The sequence below is a fragment of the Camelus dromedarius genome, chromosome 1 (assembly GCF_036321535.1).
Source record: "Camelus dromedarius isolate mCamDro1 chromosome 1, mCamDro1.pat, whole genome shotgun sequence".
Lineage (NCBI taxonomy): Eukaryota > Metazoa > Chordata > Mammalia > Artiodactyla > Camelidae > Camelus > Camelus dromedarius.
In genome coordinates this window covers 39,091,030-39,111,920 of record NC_087436.1, presented here as the reverse complement: position 1 = coordinate 39,111,920, position 20,891 = coordinate 39,091,030, and the positions used below count along the sequence as shown (strand labels likewise).

Below are 20,891 nucleotides of genomic sequence, written 5' to 3'. Positions count from 1 at the left end.
TTTTGGTAAAGTTTGCTTAGTATCAAATCTTGAATAGTTGATTTCAATCAAGGATTTCTCCCCTTGACATAAATCTTAATATCCAGTTGCCTAATTTCCCCATTTTACTGGGATGGCTTTCATCAGTTCATTGAGCTGTACAGCTCTCTCCTTAGAATGATTGCTCTGCCTACAACTCCTTACAGTAGGTGTTCCACTCATCCTGGCAATGGGAAGGGCTTTTAAATTTTATTTAAATGGGAGAAGCCACTTTCTGATTGGTCAAACTTCACAGTGTGAAATAATTATCTTTATAATTAGTTTAAACATCTGTCTTCCCCCATTCTCTATTCTTTATTTCTGTCATTCTAATTCCTTTACCATAGATTTCCTTTCCTTTTTTTTGTCTACTTAGAATGCTATGAATTAAATGTTGACATTATGGTATATAATAAATTGTGTGTGAGACGGGTGAGAAGTATAGCAGATGGTCTAATAGGTTGACAAATAAATTAAAAATCAGGGCAGATTTTACAGTTTGCACATCTATCTACCTGTCCCAAGTAAAAATTTCTCAGAGATAGTGGTGCATTTTTTTTAACAAGTTATGTGATTCTAACTATTGCCTCCTTTTTCATTCCACTCAGATCCGAAGCCAGAGTAAAGCCTCTGGGTCTGGGCTCTGTGAGGGAGATGAAGTGGTTTCTATCAACGGCAACCCTTGTGCAGACCTCACGTACCCAGAAGTCATTAAGCTCATGGAGAGCATAACAGACTCTCTCCAAATGCTCATCAAAAGGTATAAAACATTTGTTGGAATATATATTTCCTCCTGAAGCTACATGGGAATGATTATAAGTCCTACTACACATATAAATTGTTATTTATGGGGAAATGAGGGTGCTCTGTAGAAGATCGGGATAGTTAAACAGAAAAATCATAGTGTTTGAAAAATGGCAATTCTAATCAACTGAATTTTCTGTTTAATTGAGAATTAACTTGAAAAATTTTATTTCAAGAACTTTGTTGAAAATCTCAGGTATTTTAGACTGCTTCCTTTGGAAGCTAAGTATATGGAACACAATTTAATACTTCTAAGTCAACATTTTTTGGTGGATCAGGATCACTAAATTATAATTCCTAGATTCCTAGATGAATTTAAAATGTTTAAATGTTAAAAGATTACACTGTATAAGATTTATTTAAATAGAAAGAGGATGCCTAGGAGAAGGAAAAGAACCAAAAAATCCTTAAAAGCAGCCCAATTTCTGTTTGCCAATAAAAACCATATTTGGATATGAGCAAAAGCCAATGGTTCGAATAAAGTTTTTGGACTGTCAATGCAAATCACTTGTCAATTTCATGTCTCCAAATACTACTCTTCTCACCTGATAGCTTAAAAATGCAGAAGTCAACCTTAAATATAAAAACAAAAGAAAACAATAAAGGTAATGACAAAAAAAAACTGTAGAATCAGCATTTTTACCATGTCCAAATCACAGTATAGTCCAAACTAACTTTGTAAGTGAGGCCCTGACCGCGGAATCCACAAAGGAAAGCTCTGGCTTCCTGAAAAGCAGCCTTCAGGACGACAAGAGAGGACTTTTCACACAGAATTTCAAAAACTTCCAGGTTTTGCCTTAACTCTGCAGAAAAACTACATACAGCATTACCTCCCTGATACTTATTCAATATGTTTCCATTTCTATACAAATGTGAACTCACATTGGCCAAAATCTTGTGAAAATAAAGGAAATCTAGCGTTAGTCTCAGAATCTCCCAGCTAAATATTTACCCTTCAAGCCCAATGTTTAAGCCCCTGGGATCCTACTTATTTATAAAGCTGCAATTTGCTTTTAAAAGGGATCTAACAGGAATGTTGCCAAGTGTAGTCACAGTGTTGGCCACTTTTATGCATAAATCTCTGAGGTATTTGAAGAGTTTCATCTTGGTAAAGGTTTAATGACACCCAAAATGGGAGAAAAACCTGTTCTAATTTATTCCCTTTTGGTGTCTTTGCTGATTTAATGAGGCCAGTTTCTTTAGAACACACTTGTGGTGTGGGACATCCCCTACTAGTTCTTGTTTTGATTGTGATGACTATCAGTGGGAAAATTCTTGGTGGTTTAAAGCTGAGTCTTAGGTACATATTTATTTTCAGAAATAAATGGACTAGTTCTTTGCTTCTTTTAATAACTGGAATCTTGGTTATTATTATTTTCTCTTAAATAATTGACTTTTACAAAATAAATAAATAATTGATAAGATTCAAAATGGAATCTCAAATTAAAATCAGCCCAAAGGTAATCATCATCATCATCACCACCACCACCAATCTGGATATCTGAACATCGTTTCCTGGAATTAAATATTTCTGTCACTCATGTAACTGTCATCTATCACTAGAGGACAAGTGATTTACTTTTCCTGGACTACTGCCCAGAGATAGCTGGGTCAGACCAACTTAAAAGCCTCCTTTAACATTAAGTCTCTATTGTAAACTTTATTAAAATTATATATATACACACAGATATATATATTTATATACACTTATGACACATAAATTGGGGAATTGAGTAACTATGTGCACTGAATGGAAACGAGCATTTTAAGGTATAAAGCTTTATCCTCTAATTCTTTTATGATTTTTACTCAAGTATATCCATTTTACTTTAGCTACCAATAACTGTTAACATTTCTCTGACTCATTTGCCTGTATTACAGTCTGTAAGTCTGGAATGAATTCAAACTACTCTCTTCTCAGTTTTATAACTGATTGCTAACATAATTGAAAGTGATTTAATCTACTTCTATCTCAAGGCCTTCCTAAATTAAAACTCTCTAGCCTTTTGGTACCCTCAAATTTACTTGCATAGAGTGTATTCATCATTTCCTGTGGAAGAAATACCTAATTTGCTGTCATCATGTTTTTAAAATACTATATTATAATGGGTTTTTTGGTATTATCAGGAAGCTTTACAGATTACTTGCATAGAAGATTCTGCATTTCATTTGATTGTTAGTTTGTGTTTTGTTTACTTTTGTTTTGCTAAATGCAGTCAAAAGCAAAATTAAGAGTAATTATTTTGAATATTAGTCTTAAATTTTACTACCACATAAATTCTAAGGTAAACGCCCTTGAGTAGAACAGAAGTAGGGGCTCTCTCCCTTCAGTTGATGATCCTGCATTAGTCAGGGTACATTTTGAGCGAGGAAGAAAGGGGCCTGAGATAGATGCTGCTTAAAAAAAAAACTTAAAAATGTAAGAAACGAAGGCATCTCCTACAGCTGTTCTGTGAATGATGCTTCTCTTCTAAAAGCAGTTAGAGTTTAAATTAAGAGTTTTTGCAAGAAGTTGTTTAACCCTTAACTGACATTTCTTCTTGCAAACTCAAATTTGCAAAACTAGCTGGGAATGGTTAAGGTCAAAGGACTATGGTGAACAGCTCCAGGTTCCTTAGCTGAAAGATTAAGGAACATTTTGACTTCAGAGATCCTATAAGGAAAATGCTCCAAGAGACAAGTTCAAATAGAGAAGGGGAGACATATCAGATTATAAATACTCTATGACTCAATGGTTCATTGCAGCATGGAAAGGATTTCTCTTTACACAAGAGTACTGGGCTGGGGTCCACTTATTACAAAACACATGCTCATTGGAGCTTAAAAAACAGCTTCTATTTCATTCCTTTCAAGAAAGCACAGCCTCTAAAAGGATTACTTGAGCTATCTGTATATTAATATTGCTCTGAAGCTGCAGAATATGTTTATCTGACTTCATAATGTCCAGACATAAACTTAGTCAATAAGACATTAAAATGCTTTGTCAAATTATAACAAACATGGTTATTTGAAAAGACCCAAATAATTATAGATAAAGGGCATCCATGTAGCTATAACCTGTTCTTTTAAAAAAATAAATGCTGAATTTAAGATGGATTTCAGTGTTATAATCTTTTGTGAGCATTTTTGCTTTGCTTTAAAGACATATTTGTTTGGCAGATCTTTAAATAATAATACAAACATGTTGCCAAGTTCTGTTTTCAAATATGTTGCAGTTGACATTTAAGAGGAAATATTTTGACTGTATTTTAAACACCATAAAAGTGTCAGGAAGTATTTTGGCAGGTGTAATACACTCTGATTTAACTGTCTGGACTGATTTTTCTGTGTGCAGACCATCCAGTGGAATAAGTGAGACTTTGATTTCTGAAACTGAAAACAAAAACCATGAGCATTTCACCCATGAGGGGTATGTGGAAAGTACCACCCTACAGATTCAACCAGCCACAAAGAGCCAGTATAGAGAGTTCTACATCGCCCCAGTCAAGAGTGGAGCTCCCCTAGCTGAGGATCAAGCAGGCGGCGCTGGTTTTCCTGGGAGCTTGAAAGAAGGAACAGGCCCGGCTCCTCACACCTCTGACTCCGAAAGTGGACGCCTAGCAGAGGAGGTTATCTTAAAGGAGAAGGCAGAAGTGGGGCGGCCAGGCACTGTGGTTGAGCTACAACTGTCCCTTTCACAAGACAGACACAAAGGCACTGGTGCCCCTGTAGTGGCTCTCCTGGGAGCTGAAAAATCCAAGTCTCCTGACCTACATCCTCATTTACAACATGACGGGACTGTCCACACAACTTCAGTCCCCACTGGTGAGAAAGGGGACCCTTCTCTGAGGTCCGGCAAGATAATCCAGATCTCCAGTGGCCAAGAATTGAGAGTGATCCAAGGAAGTGAAGCAGGAGACTCGGGGCTGCCCCGAGTAGAAGTGATCTTCGACTGCTCTGACAGGCAGAAGACGGAAGGGTGCAGGCTTCAGGCAGGAAAGGGGTGTGTGGATTCTCTGGTGGAAGGAGGGCAGTCAGAAGCACCTCCTTCTCTGGTATCCTTTGCAGTCTCATCAGAAGGCACAGAGCAGGGAGAAGATTCACGCTCGGAAAGGGATCACAGCAGACCTCACAAGCACAGAGCGCGCCACGCACGTAAGTCCTGCCCCAGGGGCCGCTGCTGGGCTGTTGGAAGGGGCTTGGGAGCTTAGAGCATTTGCTGCTGCTTCACCTGCATGGATTTTTTTTTTTTAAAGATTTTTCTTATGTCTTTCATTCACTTTTTAAAAAAAATTTATTAATGCACAAAATAACAAACATGAAATTGTGAACACAAATTTCTAAATTGGAAGTAATAAGTTTGAACTCTGTAGTAGATTTAAATGATTTTAATGCACTTTCTTTTATCCCCAAAGGCACAGGAACTGTTAAAGAAAATAGTACTGTTAATGTGCCTGCTTGATTTGTCTCAGAATATTGTCATATTTCATGTTAAATAGCATCTGAGAGTATCTGAAGTCATGTGGACTCTGAGTTTAAATGTCAAAAACTGTTGAGTCTGCTGCTGAGAGATGTCTTTAAAATACAGGCTCCACCGCTGATATTAAAAGCAGATCCTCATTTTGAAAAAAATCATTGTGCAGCATGATGATGCTTGCAGAAGTGAGTTTGATAGACAAGGACATGTGGAATACTGAGCGGTTACATGATCCTCTCCATTTTGTAAGCCTTCACTAGACTGAAAAGCATTTCATCTACCTTCTGGACACAGGGCCATGTGGAGGCATTTAAATGTCCCCCAACACAAAGTACATTTTAAATTCAAGGCTTTTTACGGCGTTTTGTTTTACCCAGGGGAGCGATCACAGAAAGGAGAATGAGGGTAAGAATAGCAGTTAGCTTTTATGATTTTTGTTATTTTCTTTCATGTGCTTAAAAAAAAATTTGGAATTTCATTTGAGGAGGTAAAGACTGACTGTCAAAGGCACTGGAATGTATGAATGATATTCACAACAGTAATGATCTTGGTTATTCAGAGTATTACACTGTCTCCTAACTATTGTTATTCTTTTCAAAGCATATTTTTAGCATAACCACTTGTAGCTGAATTGGCAAGTGCTGTTAATCATTCCTTATACTTTAAGCATCTGTATGCACCTTCACATTTATAGTATATTAAACAAATGCATTAAGGCAGCACTCTCATACTTTACATGTTGCCAGTAAAGTTGGCAACAACTGTGCAACTGTGACTGTCAATTTAATAGCAAGTTGTATAACACTAGTCACTTGTGTAATACTCTGTTACACTTAAGAATGACCATGCTTTTTACCATTTTCTCTGAATAAAATTTGATTACCAGCGAATATCTCTGTAACTTTGCTATAAAACTATTTTGATTCTATTACATTAAAAAAAATTAACCACTAAGTCTAATTTTTTTCCAGTGACAAAAAGAGCTAATTTCAATCATAAAATATTCAAAAAATGTTTCTGAAATTTCCACTGAACTATTTTGAGAAATTCAAAACTTATTTGTGAATCATGCTCATTTATCATTGAATATATGATTGTAATTAGGTAGTGCTATAAATTCATTTGCCACCAATTTATTTCTTGTAACAATAATAACAAAATCTAAAATTTAAATACAAATTTTTGTTATTTTAGAACAGTCAAGCTCTTTTTTTACATGACTTTCTTTCGTTTTGTTTTTTTATGACTTACTTTCTACATCAGCTTTTACCCACAGTTAAAAGAGTTACTAATCATATAATTTTTAAACTTCCCCAAGATCTACACTTATTCTTGCTGCAATTGAAGTAGTATTATATTTCCAAGATAGCAATTTATTTACAAACAAATTTATCTAGACAATTTTGTAGCTAAAATTTCTTACATGTATTCACATTAAACTAGTATTCTGAATTATTATTAATTAGTTATTGATTCAGTACCTTAACATATTATTCATTCAGTTTTTTAAATTTATATTAATTCAGTAGTTTCAAAGACTTTGGGAGAATGTCAAAGTAAAACAAAATTTTTAACTCATTACATTAAAACATTTAGTAAATAACATTTTCTTGTTTCCCCCTCCTGCTTTTTAAAAATGCTTGGAAACTTTTTATATTGACATTTTATTTAGGTATATCTTAACTTGTTTTCAGAAAATATTATGTCCTTAAATTATTTCCTTTGTAATTTTAATTACATCCTATTAACTGACATTTACTAGCCAGTGTTTATTGTTAAAGGGTAAGGACCCATACAGAGACAAATTATGAAGCATATATTCTAATCAACATACTTAAAAATGTACTTACATAAAAAAATGAAATGGGGTATTATATAATATATATAAGTTACATATATTATATCATATCATCATATATATCATTATAGAAGTATAAATTTTAAAAGAAATAAGAAAGAGAAATGAGTTGGATTGCCTCAAAATTCAGTATGCAATTGTAAACACGTTTTTTCCATATTCATCTTCCCCGAGGAGAGTTGATTTCTGGGTTGCTATGGAGTCTTCCTTGAACTCATCAACTCAATATAATTTTTGTACTTTCCCTAGGGCTCAGAAGGAGTGAAAGTCTATCAGAAAAGCAGGTGAAAGAAGCAAAATCTAAATGCAAAAGCATTGCCCTCCTTCTAACAGATGCCCCCAACCCCAACTCCAAGGGGGTGTTGATGTTTAAGAAGCGTCGTCGGAGGGCCAGGAAATACACCCTAGTCAGCTACGGGACTGGTGAACTTGAGCGAGAGGCAGACGAGGAGGAGGAAGAGGGTGACAAAGAAGATACATGTGAAGTAGCATTTCTGGGTGCAAGTGAATCAGAGGTGGATGAAGAGTTATTGTCTGATATTGACGACAACACACAAGTTGTGAACTTTGACTGGGACTCTGGACTAGTGGACATTGAAAAGAAACTGAACAGAGGGGACAAGATGGAGATGTTGCCAGACACCACAGGCAAGGGGGCCCTCATGTTTGCCAAGAGGAGAGAGAGAATGGATCAGATCACAGCCCAAAAAGAGGAGGAGAGGATGGGTGGAGTGCCAAGCAGAGAACCAGATGCTGCCCAGACCGATGGCCTGAGAGCCATGACTTCCTACCAAAGGAAGGAAGAAGAATCAGTGAGAGTGCAGAGCTCCGTGAGCAAAAGCTACATTGAGGTGAGCCCTAGTCTTGGCCATGTGCCCCAACAGAATGGCTTCACTGGGGTGTCTGAGACAGCAGAGGCTCAGAGGATGATGCCTATGAATAGAACAGCCAAACCCTTCCCAGGGTCTGTGAACCAGCCAACAACCCCTTTCTCCCCAACCCGAAACCTGACAAGTCCCATCGCTGACTTTCCTGCACCTCCACCTTATTCTGCAGTCACACCCCCACCTGAAGGCTTCTCCAGAGCAGTGTCAAGTCCGACAGCTGGCCCGGCACAGCCTCCTCCGTGGCCCCAGCCTGCCCCATGGTCCCAGTCAGCCTTTTATGATTCGTCTGAACGAATAGCCTCCCGGGATGAAAGGATCGCAGTGCCAGCAAAAAGAACAGGAATATTGCAGGAGGCCAAAAGGAGAAGCACAACAAAACCCATGTTCACTTTTAAAGAGCCCAAAGTAAGTCCAAATCCTGAACTCTTGTCACTTCTTCAAAATTCAGAAGGCAAAAGGGGCACTGGAGCAGGAGGTGATTCTGGACCCGAAGAAGACTACCTCAGTTTAGGAGCAGAGGCTTGTAATTTCATGCAGAGCTCCTCTGCGAAACAAAAGACCCCACCTCCTGTTGCTCCAAAGCCTGCTGTCAAGTCCTCATCTTCCCAACCAGTAACTCCAGTTTCTCCGGTCTGGTCACCAGGAGTGGCTCCAACCCAACCTCCTGCCTTCCCCACATCCAACCCATCACAGGGCACCATGGTCTCCTCCATCAAAATAGCCCAGCCTTCTTATCCTCCTGCCCGGCCCGCAAGTGCTCTGAACCTGGCTGGTCCCTTCAAAGGACCACAAGCAACGGTAGCCAGCCTGAACTACACTCCCAAGCCAGCAGCTCCCACACCAACAGTAAACACTGCTCATGCTGGTGCAGTCAGACCATCCAATGAGCTTCCGGGAATGAGTGGGAAAGGAGCCCAGCTCTTCGCTAAAAGGCAGTCGAGGATGGAGAAGTATGTGGTGGATTCGGACACGGTGCAGGCCCACGCTGCCCGTGCTCAGTCTCCCACTCCATCTCTACCGGCCGGTTGGAAGTACTCCTCCAACGTCCGTGCACCTCCTCCCATGGCCTACAATCCTATCCACTCCCCCTCCTACCCACTGGCCGCAGTCAAGTCTCAGCCGTCAGGCCCACAGGCCTCCAAAACAAGCAAGAAAAAGGGCAAGAAACCCCTCAATGCTTTGGATGTCATGAAGCACCAACCATATCAGCTAAATGCGTCCTTGTTTACTTTCCAACCTCCAGATGCAAAAGGTGGCCTCCCAACAAAGTCATCAGTCAAGGTCAGTTCAGTGCCAGCCATGAAACAAGCTCTTCCTCCTCGGCCAGTGAATGCTGGCTCGCCCACTAACGTGCAGGCTTCGTCCGTGTACTCAGTACCAGCCTACAGCTCTCAGCCTTCCTTCTTCGCCGAGGCCACCTCACCAGTCAGCGCCTCCCCAGTGCCGGTGGCCATTCCTACCTCTCCAAAGCGAGAATCAGCCTCAACATCTTATTTTGTGGCACCGAGGCCGAAGTTTTCAGCCAAGAAAAGTGGTGTCACAGTGCAGGTGTGGAAACCGTCTGTTGCGGAAGAGTAATCTTGTAGCTGAAGCTGAGTGTCCACTTTGCTTGAAACGAATCGTTTGCAGTGTTACTTGAGTCCCCGAAAAGAATGCCTACCAAGTCCTCAACTTAATTTCAGATGCCACCTCCCAATCTGGGTCCAAGGAGCAGAATATTTTTAATGAGTCAAAAATCTAACTCAGATTGACTTAAAACATATTTATCTTCTTTGCACACTTAAAAATCTGGGAGCACCCCCAAATAGACCTGGGCCATTGTATTAAGTAAGGGGGATATTTAGGATTTATGCTTTAGCCACAAGAAAGACAGTGATCAGTGATATCAGCATTAGGACACAGTCTCTATGTAACGTAACGACTGTGTTCCTATGGTGAAAAGGTTCAAGTATAGTGAAAATATAACACGTATTGACTGACATTTCCTTTTTAAGTTTAGCTTAATCTCTATTACTAGTGTTAAGGGATAAGAAATTTATCGAGGACAGGGATCAGCTCTGGTCTGTCAACCTCAGCCACCTGTTTGATGCCGCAGAGAAGGTACCTTGGGGACTGTTGGAATGTACATAGTTTGGTAAGATGGGTAAGAAAGAGGGGGTTAATAATTATGGGACACTTATTATGGCACTTGCAAGATGTTTTACATACATTAGCTCATTTCCAAAGACTTCTTTAAAGTAAATGGGATGGGGCAAGAAGGATAATTACCCTTAGAGATTGATGCCCATCCTCTCTCCCCAGTTACTTAAGAAACTAAATGAGTATATCTCCAATTGCCCATGAAAGCATAAGTTTGTTTTCTTCCGCCGAGGCAAGCGGTAGAGTACAGTGTAATGGAGGGACAGATAAGAAGGTGAGCAGGCTGCAGACAAAGGTACATATGACTGTTGTTTTCCCTTGGGAAACCACATGGTTGGGGCATGAGGGGTTACTGACTCCAGGGGCTGATTGTGAAGCACGAGGAACCCCATGTGTGGAGGCCGTAGGGTGAGAACACACAATTACTAGCCTAATTTCTAAGTCACCTCACAGATTTTTTTTCCTTGTGTTTGTTTTGCTTTCTGACGACTGCTTCTCCCACTGTTCCTTGCAATTCTATTCTTGCACCTTCACTTTATTATTTATATTTGATGGACCAGGAGGATTCAGGCAAGGTTACCTTGTAAATTTGGATTAGTCACAAACAATGCCGTCATCCAGCTGGCTCTGAAGTTAATAATGTTACTGACAGTAAACCTGAAGACCTTTCTCATATCTATTTTAAGTCCAAGTCTGACCAACCATGGAAAATATTCAACATGAAATAATATAGAGAACCACAAAGCATTTTTGACAGCTCCAGAAAAACCATCTACTCAATACAAGAGATATGTCTAGAGACCTCTCATAAAAGCTTGCCTGGTTTGAGGGTACATGGTACCATTTTAATCCTCTGAAAATATCTGTACTCCTGTTCTTTTTCTGCTGTCACTGTCAATCTGCTATGTTTTTCACTATCCTATTAAAATATTACTTTCTTCTTTACCTGTTCAATGTACATATTTGAAAAAAAAAAAAAACTTCCCTGTATGAGCTGTTCTGACCTAAGTCATTTCTCTGATATTTCTCTTATATTGCCCTGTAAACATCTGAATTTCTTTTTTGTGAGCATTTCCATTTTTCTGTGCATTGTAAAACTGCAAGTCGTAAGTATTTCTGTGACATACAGAGAAGAGGTAAGTCAGCTACAGAACAGTGGGGCTGATTCTTCTGCTGTTTCTCTGGAAAATCTTCCATTGCCTTTGGTGGCAATTTACCTAGAGGTTAGAACCACAGGATCTAGCTTGGTCCCTTATTTGCCTTTTGGGGAAATCAGTTAGGAAGATTCATCTAGGATAAAGGAAAAAGCAATCTATCCATTATACAATACTACTGTTTGTGTGACTTGTTCTCTGCAAAGAAAGTCTGCTGAATGCTGTATATTTTGCATTCTTTTCTAACTGAACAACCAAAAAGGGCATATTAAGGCAAAGCAGGAAAGAAGATCATTTTTATAATGCACTTTTAACATAGTATTATAGGGGGCAGACAATGGAACACAAGGTAGTCAATTTGAGATCATTAGTTCAAAAGTAGCCAAGGGTGGTATTGACCCACAAGTATTCCCAGTTGTCCAGTGGTTTGTGGTATGTAGGAATGAGAAATGTTTTTACCTATTTCCTGTTGGAAGGTGGCCATCTTAGCAGAGCCATTGTTTGGAGCTAATGACTAAAGATACACCTGATGTGACTGGGACTGTCATGGAGTTGTCAAAAAGCTAAGAAACATGTCAGGCATGTAGTCAGAGCACCCGCAACTTCAACTGGGAGCTGGTAGCATAGGTCTCATCTTGTACCATACAGTCCCAAATTATGGAAAAAGTGTGAGAATCCTCCAAAATTGTATCCACGGCAGAGTCTAACCTCACCCTGTGGGATGAGGGTGTTGGAGGGAGAAGGACTAAGCCAGCTCCCTGGAGTGAGAGGAATTACTTTGCATCTTCTCCCCAACCAGGGAGCCCACTGGGAAACTGCATGCAAAATAAGCTTTCCACCTTTCCGGCTGGAGTTATGGAAATGATGTCAGTGTGGCAGGTGGGAGACTTAGAACTCACGACCTCAGCTTCCTTCCCACTGGGCACCCTTCGCAGTCTGTGTATTGTTGGTTTTGTTGTGGTGGCAGATGTTTGGATTGGCTGGTTTGAGAGTATGATGAAGCAGTTTTTGTTTAGTTTTTAGGATCTTGCCTTTTCCCTTGTCCTTTGTTAGCTTAATTTCTAGGCAGAGCATTTATGAAGTCAAGTTTTCATTGTCAACACAATAGCATTGATCATTTATTGAGTGCTTATGTTATGTTAGGTGCCTTATGTACATTATTCCAAGGAATCCACTGCATGGTTTACAAGCACTGGAATGTAAAATAAAAAGTAATCACAGTCACTGACTTACTACACGACCATATGCAAATTTCTTTCCACCAGTTTCCCCTAATGCTGTCTCAAACCTCTCTTCCTAGAATGTTGTGCCATAATGAGTATGCACAACACTAGATATTCTAGGAAGACAGGTGCTATGTAAATACAAGTACACGTATTCCTCTCAGTCTTATAGGAGGGCAGATTAAATCACAGAACTGGTAAGACTGAGAATCTGAGCATTGCCACTTTAATCTTAGAACAGTCACAGTTTTATTTCTAATATTTCAATAGTAAACACATTCTGCTCTGAGAGAGGAAAAATCACACTTTCTGGATTTTGGCTATTCCTTGACAGTAAAAAGCACAAGTTTTTAGGGATATATTTTATAAGACACATTTGGGTTGTCATTCTGGAACACCAAAAAGTTTGTACTTCAAAGTATATCTAGTATGATTGCTAATGATGACATGTATCTCATTTTATCTTCACAAGAAGCAACTTATTTTAACTGATTTGTGTTAACAGTAGTTCCTAAAAGGGAGCCAAGGTTCTTTTACTTTTCTAGATAGTGCTAGCCCCTTTCAAGAAGTGAATTTCATAGGGCAACTGAATATTATCACACAGCTGAATTCAAGCCTGGCAGCAAGAGTCACATCTAAGATGTCAAAAACAAGTGATCTAAATTTAATAGGACTAACATTTGTGGGACCATTGTTTTGCTTATAGTTACTACCTTAAAAAACTTTGAAGGTCGTTTGCTGCTGACAGGCATCTCAAACACTCTGACTGCAGTACTTTCACAGAAGCCTCAAGAGCACAAGAAGACACATAGCTGTTAGTGTCTGAGTTTGGATTTAATCTTTCAGACAAAAGCCCCTTGCTGTGTATCATTTCATCCAGTTATACATTTGAGAATCTGCAAGCATCCATATTCTAAGGGTGAGTTCCTGAAATCCATTGCTGTTTTATGAGTCACCACTGGCCTGGCAGGAAGGGTATTTGAAGTCATGGTCATCAAAAAGAAGTGATTGTTTTCTGAAAAGCTAAATGCTTAAAATGCTTCCAAAGGGAAACAGTGGGCTGTGTGCTCATTCCCTCCTAAGATCAGAGTTGTTGAGTTTGTTTTAAAAATTGTTAAAAGTTCATGAGAAAAATATGTAAATTCTAAAAGCCAACATTATATTCCCAGAAGCACTGACCCTCGCTGGTCTCACGTCCCCTTATCATTGTACTCTGGGGGACACAAAGACTCGTGTAACACTTCAGTGCAGCTGAGTCTGTCAACAAGTATTCTGGGAAAAAGCAGAATCGAATTCTTCTCTAGACTTCCCACCAGGATTGGCCAAAGGCCATAAAGCAAACTAGTAAATTCCCACAGGACGCAAAGACTAGGCAAAATTGCTAAAAGATGCCAGCCTGGATTAAAAAAAAAAAAAAGTTAAAAAAATTGTAGGCCATCCCATGGAGCATCAGGCCAATAAAAACCAGAAGTCCCCAAATCAGACTATCCGCTCCTGGATGCTATCAGGTGCAGCCAGTTTCTTAAATTAAGAAAAAAAAAAAGAATGTTTCTATGGTATGTATGTTTCTACACTAAATTACTGTTTGGCACTTGGAAATCACAGAACTTACTACTCAGAGGCAAATGAATGAACAGAAATTTAATTTGAAATATCAAATCCCGTCAGACATTCCTCAGACTCCTGATTTAATCAGAGGTTTGCCAGCTAATAAAGTATTTCTCAAGTATAAAGAAAGTTAGACTTCCACAGGGTCCTAGTGTTAAAATAATTGTTACTGATACATAAGATTTCTTAAATTTTCATTTTTTGGTTCTAAATGTAAAGCTCCGCATGTTTACCTCTGTTTATACCTCATTCTTGACATGTTTATCTAAATAACGTGTGCTTTATGACTGGTGAAATATACATTCAGGGTCCCTAATAAAAATAATCACAAGGACCTACTTTCCAGCCTATCCTTTTTCCACTACCTAATAATAAAAATAATAATACTTAAAATAATAATAACCTTCAAATGTACCATGGAGGAATCCTGCTTTCACAGCCCCTACTTCTTGAGCTCCTTGATAACTATTAATGATTTATTCATGGATACAAAGAACTGCAATTAGCTCTAAGTTTAAAAGAAATGCACATTTTAGGAATAAACTGAGAAAATTTTTCTTCTTGGAAGTAACTATCAAAAAGCAATAGTGTTTTGTTTTGTTCTTCAGGAGACATTTTAGAACTTAGGAATCTTTGATATCCTTATTTGGTGGAATAATCTGTTTTCAAGACTACCCAAAGGCCTTTAGTCAAGATCTGGTCCAAATTAGGATAATAGGTGTGGGGATGGAAGCTATGGCAGCCTTTCAAACAACCCCGTGAGAGCTGAGGAAAAGGCTGGAGGTGGGGTGGGGAGTTGCTTACTAAGTTTCTACTAAAAGCCAGGAACTGTGTTAAATACTTTCCGTAAGTTATAACAATAGCTAACGTTGACTGAGCATAAACTGTGGGCTCTAAATTGTGCGAAGTATCTTCATAGATTAGCGCTCTGTTTTTTTAATGGAGATAATAACTGACAGGTGTACAACATAATGATTCAATACTAGTATATATTGCAAATTGATCACCACAATAAGTCTAGCTAACATTTATCATCACACAGAGTTACAAATTTCTTTTTCTTGTGATGTGAACTTTTAAGATCTACTCTCTTAGCAACTTTCAAATATACAATACAGTATTGTTAACTATAGGAGCCGTGCTGTACATTACATCCCTGGGACTTATAACTGAAATGGGTGAAGGTGTACCTTTTGAACGCTTTCACCCATTTTTCTCACCCTCACCCCCACCCCTCTGGCAATCATTATAGGTTAAGTTTTAAAATCAGTACTCCCTATGAGATAGGTACCATCATTATCCTCAGTTTATAGGTTATAGATGAGATTCTGAGGCACAAAGAGGCTGAATATCTTACCCAAGATTGCACAGTATTAAATAGTGGACCCTGGATTCAGTATGGATCTACACCCTTAACCAATTATACTATGATTTCATTTACTCCTCAGGATTACCCTGGAAGTGAAGGTATTATTTCCATTTTGCAGACAAGGTATCTGAAGCTCAGAGAGGCAAACAACTTGTCTGACAATCACTAAGCTTGTAAGAAGTGGGCTAGGGTTGGACCTAGATATTTGTCTGACATTGAAACCTTCAGTACTACATGGTTTCCACAGTCTCATTAGACCCCAGAACCCTACTCCCTGAGACCTGGTAATTGTGTGTTCACCAAACTATCCACCAAGAGCCTACTCTGAATATGCTTTATGGATGGCTTTGACCATGTTTAGTGACTTTAGAAAGGACTCCACTACTTTCGTAAGATTGCTCATAAAGTCAGATGCTATGATAGGACATTTGAAGTGAAAACCAATCTCTGAAATAGAAGCATATGTTTTATAAGTAGAACTGATGGATTTGACAGTGATTTTGTATGAGTTCCCCAAATTCTTTCATTTTCTTATTTCAGGATGGAAAGTTGATATTCAGGGGCTGGGGTGGGGAGGAATGTCATTAAAAAAAAAAAAAAAAAGCAAAAGGAAAGGCTCTACAGAAAAGGATGTGCTCCCCTTGGCCTTGGCTTCATGCCTTTCTGACTAAAGGTAATTCAGGGAACTTTCTTATCAAGTAGTGCATCAGCACCCAGCTTGGCTTGCTACTAAACCCAGAATAACTGGAGACATTTCAACAAGAATAATTCTAAGCAGAATAATACTGAGCAAGTCACAAGGTTTCAGTGTTTCAAAATATATCTAAAAAGTAGTTGTCACTGGAATCTTAGAGTTCCATGAAGTCTCTCCTGGCTGAGTTACAGCCATCCAGGACATGCATGAGGCCACAAATCTTTCCAGCCGCAAATCTCTCCTCTCACAATGTGCTCAATGGAAGGTTTCTCAACAGTTATTTTTGTCAAAGACTTCCCAGAAAGAACATTTTTATACCTTATTTTTTCCCAGTAGTTTTTTTTTTCCCTTTAAACTATATCTCATTGTTATTTTGAAAACATCTGAGGAACTAGTGTAGTGGATTCTAAGCATGGGATTTGAACATTCCCATCACTAACATCAAGGAGAGAAGATGTTAACTTCTAAGTTACTTGTAGAGCCCCTCATTGTATTTGCAGAGCCTCACTGCCTTAATTTAAAATCACAGAGCCACCAATATAGTGATAATCATGAGGGCTTACTCTATGTTGGGTGCCTAAATACTAAACAAGTACTTAACAAATGTTAACTTTTTAGTCATCACAAAATGACTAGCATATGAAGAAGGTACCATTATCATTCTACTTTACAGATGAGAAACACTATAGTAAAGAAAAGTTAAGGAACTTGTCTAAAGTGATAGGACTAACAGTCAGACTCCAGAGCCATTCTCTAATCACTAGGCTACTTTACCTCCCCTGATCACAAGAAGACAGAGGTCACATATGAAAGGAATTGTGCATCAAAGGCCATAAACTTTACAGACTGTCTCAGAAATAACTCAATAGTTACTTTAAACCTTCTAAATCAAAGCAAGAAATGTTAAAAACTTCTTAGACTTTGGTAGCCCCAAATGATAGACACTTATAAACATGTACAAGGGGAAGGGAAAAGCTATAGTTTTTATTTCTGTCAGCCTATTTGCGTATAGTATAGACTCAAATGGTGGGGGATCCTAACATTTTGCTAGTTACCATTAAATGAATACTCGTGATGCATTAGACCAAACTCCCCAAACACCCACTTCTTGCCAACTAGCATCATATATTACTACAGCTGTGCTAATGTACACCAGGTAAATTAAGGTAAAAAGAATAGTGATGAGGAGGAAGTCCTCAAATTTGCAATTCTACAATAATGCAGAAATATGTACCTACAAATATTTAAATTAAAAAAAAAAACATGATTTGGTTTAGGGGACACAAAAGGTAACCACTTCTCAAATGAAGTTCACCTATGGTTAGGTGAGACAATGCATGTAAACACCAAGCTCACAGAGGCAACACTTTATAGTGGGTGAGCACGTGGACTTGGGCCAAATTGCCTGCAGCTAAATCCCAGGTTGCCTTTTGCTGGTTGGGAGACTTTAGGCAAATGATTCAGCCTCTCCGTGCCTCAGTACCCTCTGCTGTGAAATGGAGGAAATAACAGACGTAACTCGCAAGTTGTGAAGATTAAACAAAGCAGTGTGTGTTATGTGTATAGAATTGTGCCTGGCACATAGAAAGCATGCAACATATGTTAGCTATTAATATTCTTGTAAAGAGCACTCAGTAAACAATAGCTACTATTTCATAACTTGCAAGGAAGACGACATACATGGTAAACAAGTTTTTTGTTTTCTCTGTTAATATAAATCCCAGTTTGAAGGATCTAATAACAGAACTAAAACAGAAAAAGCAGAAGCACTGTCTGTATAAATCTCATATTGACACAAGGAATAATCTATCCACAGGATCTTTTACTGAGAGATCTTGGTTTATTGTTTTCGTCTTACTGAAAATTTATGTCTATATTCCTCTGTATTCAGCCTGTTGGTCAATTTTTTTCTTCTTTGTCTTCATCTATTATACTAGCATTGTTGTAGTAGTATATAAAGATGAGACCAGGATTCAAAAAGACTGGTACAATATTTTTTACAAAAGAAACAATATCAGCTTTGAGACTCTTACTACAAAGGGGCTGTGTTCAATTCAAAGTACCAATATTAAATAGAATACATGTGGCACACTTGGTAACACAGAGAATTGTTATGGGGAAATGCTTGTAAATGAAATATACTCTCAAAATAGGATAATTGGTATCCTGAGCAGGGTTCTAGTGGGGCAGTTGAAGCTTAACCAGGCCTATCACGCAGAAAGTGGAACAGTTGTCAATCCAATCCCCAAGGCTACCCCAGATCAGGCCTGCAACAGTTGGGGCTCTGACAGAACCTGGCTGGCCTCTGAAGGCACAGAAGACAGCTGTTCTTACCCCTCTTCCCCAACACTGTCCCAGGACAAAGGGTCAGCAACCTGGCTTTTTTAGAGTAATTGATCCCCTTGCCTGAGACGCATGATCAGTTTCCAAAACCAGAAAGAGAAATCTCCCTCTGAACGGACCAAACTCCCAGCTCACAGGGCAAGTGCAGAAAAACAATTCTCAGAAGCTGAGTGACTGATGTAGGGAGGAACCTAAAATTCCAGCTGCCTTTCAAACCCAGGGAATTTTTATGGGTTTTCTGATACTTCTAAAATCCTTCTGAGTTAGAAGTCAGGACTGATCTTGAAGAGAGAAAAATCACAACAAGCTGAGATTCTGAAAATTTTATCTGAATCCAAAATTGCTTTTGTTTCAAAAACACTTAAATTGATACAGTTTAGTTTTCCTCTTGTGCCATTTAATTACCTTTTTCCTTAAAAAGTAAAAAAACAACTAGGTCTCTTTCTTGCATTGGATTCATTCTTTTTTCTGCTAGCATATCTCAGATTGATAAAGAAGTGTTTACAAAACCATCTTCTAGATCTAAAAATCACTATGGAATAGGCTGGACTGATACAAATAAAAGACTAATTTAAAGTATACCAACTCTAACACAGTTAGAGGTTTTGTTTTTTCATCACACTCAGAGTTTATTGATAGTCTGGCCCACTGGACTAGTTGTTAATGCTTATCAGATGGTGCCAATTATAATTCTTCATATAAACCCAACATGGGCTAAATAGATTTTGAATTCTACATTATGAAATATCCAGCAAAATGTCACAATTCATTTTGGGTGGTATTATTGAAATAGAGAGCAAAGTAAAATATATCACCTAGAACTTTTTATTTTAATTTTACACTTCAATTCACCAATTAATATTATTTCATTTACATACAGTGATTTAGTATTAGCAAACTATTGCCTTCACAGTATCCTGACAGTTTTCCAAATTTTGTTCCCAGGAGAAAATTAAGATTTCCCCTTGCTCCCAGGGAAATTCTGATTTAGTATCTCTGGGTGGGGCCTAGTTGTTTTCGTAACATACACCCCAGGTGATTCTGATGCTAACGGGTTGTGAACCAACACTTTGAAAACCACTTTTCTAACACACAAAACACTGAGGTCAACTTTATTCTTTAAAACCCATAAATAGTTCCTAGTTCATCCAGTCAGGGACAGCCAGACTTGTAAACAGCACCTGCTTGCAAAAGCTCTTGCTGCCTTGTCTTGAGATAGGAACAGGACCTAAAGCTCTGATCTTGACTTTACTCTAAAGGCCCACGAGATGGCAGCAAACTCTCCTGCTGCAGTGCTTCACAGGCAGCCATTCTAAAACGTGCTGCAAATAATTTGTTTTGAACAGTCTTTTAAATTTATTTTTCAAATAGAATAATAAAGAGGGTCTTGAGATGTGAGTTTATCTGACCCCCTGCTTCTCATCGAGGCTGAGAATAAATATTTCTAGGAATAGAATGCTACATCTTTATCATCTAGAGAAGAGATGGTACAAAGTTCCTCTGCTGATTTTTCTTATCCCTAGGGAAAGGGATTGCATGACTTCCCTTGGCCGTAGGGCAGTAGAATCTCTTATCTCCAATCAAAAATGCTCTAACTAATAACAAACTTACATCTCTCTGGCAGTAATCAAAACATTCTTATTTTGGTATCTAAGCTAAAGGAGAATTTTGAACTTTGAATGCTAATTAGCTTTTAAAAATGAAAACAAACATGACTGTAAAATCTTCAAAACTAAAAAGAAGTCTGTGTACTTTATGGATCACAGGGAAAGACCCCAGTATTTTTGTTTCTCCTTAACATTAAAACGATCAAATTGTATGATGGATTGACAAAATGCCAAATCAGTCAGAGGCTGATTTTAAACATTAGAAGAGTGTACAGAACAAAGGGATAGGTAAACCCAATGAGTAGCAGCTTTGATCCCAACAAGAGTATTATTTTCAGACTTTTGATGCACTAAAGTTTATTTCTAAAACAAAGGATGGTGATATGTCTGGAAGTTCTGTAATATGAGATATACGTTTGTATATTTAGCAGTAGGAGGAGAAAAGACTAAAAGGAGATAGGAGAGCTGGATATTTGAGGAGCTTTGGTGTAGTTAAGAGAGTAAAGGTCTTCACTGGTGGAAAAAACAAAAACAAAAAAACAGGACTAACAGCCATTTAGTCTTTACAAGACAGTACATTTCAGTTTAACTTAAGAAAACTTCAAAAACTTGCAGGAAAGGGATGGAGAAGGAACTAACATATATACTAGATATATTAACAGTGTTAAGGGCTTTAATATGTGTATTTAATTTAATTCTCACAACAACTTTATTTGGTGGAAATTATCCTC

General features: G+C 38.3%; 1 protein-coding gene and 1 long non-coding RNA gene across 3 annotated transcripts in view; one reads left to right on the top strand and one right to left on the bottom strand.

The window, feature by feature from the left end:
* LOC105093645 (uncharacterized) overlaps positions 1-20,891 on the bottom strand; it is a 259,967-nt gene that overhangs the window by 127,235 nt on the left and 111,841 nt on the right. The gene's annotated exons all lie outside the window — the stretch shown is intronic.
* The window catches only part of SYNPO2 (synaptopodin 2), a 156,613-nt gene that overhangs the window by 121,040 nt on the left and 14,682 nt on the right, over positions 1-20,891 (top strand). The window contains exons 2-4 of one of the 2 annotated variants that reach the window (XM_010985523.3): positions 627-778; positions 4,157-4,956; positions 7,386-9,571. In XM_010985523.3, coding sequence (XP_010983825.3) covers positions 627-778; positions 4,157-4,956; positions 7,386-9,571 — 3,138 coding nt within the window. The remainder of the gene's footprint in view (positions 1-626; positions 779-4,156; positions 4,957-7,385; positions 9,572-20,891) is intronic. The other variant, XM_064477746.1, reaches the window with a different exon arrangement.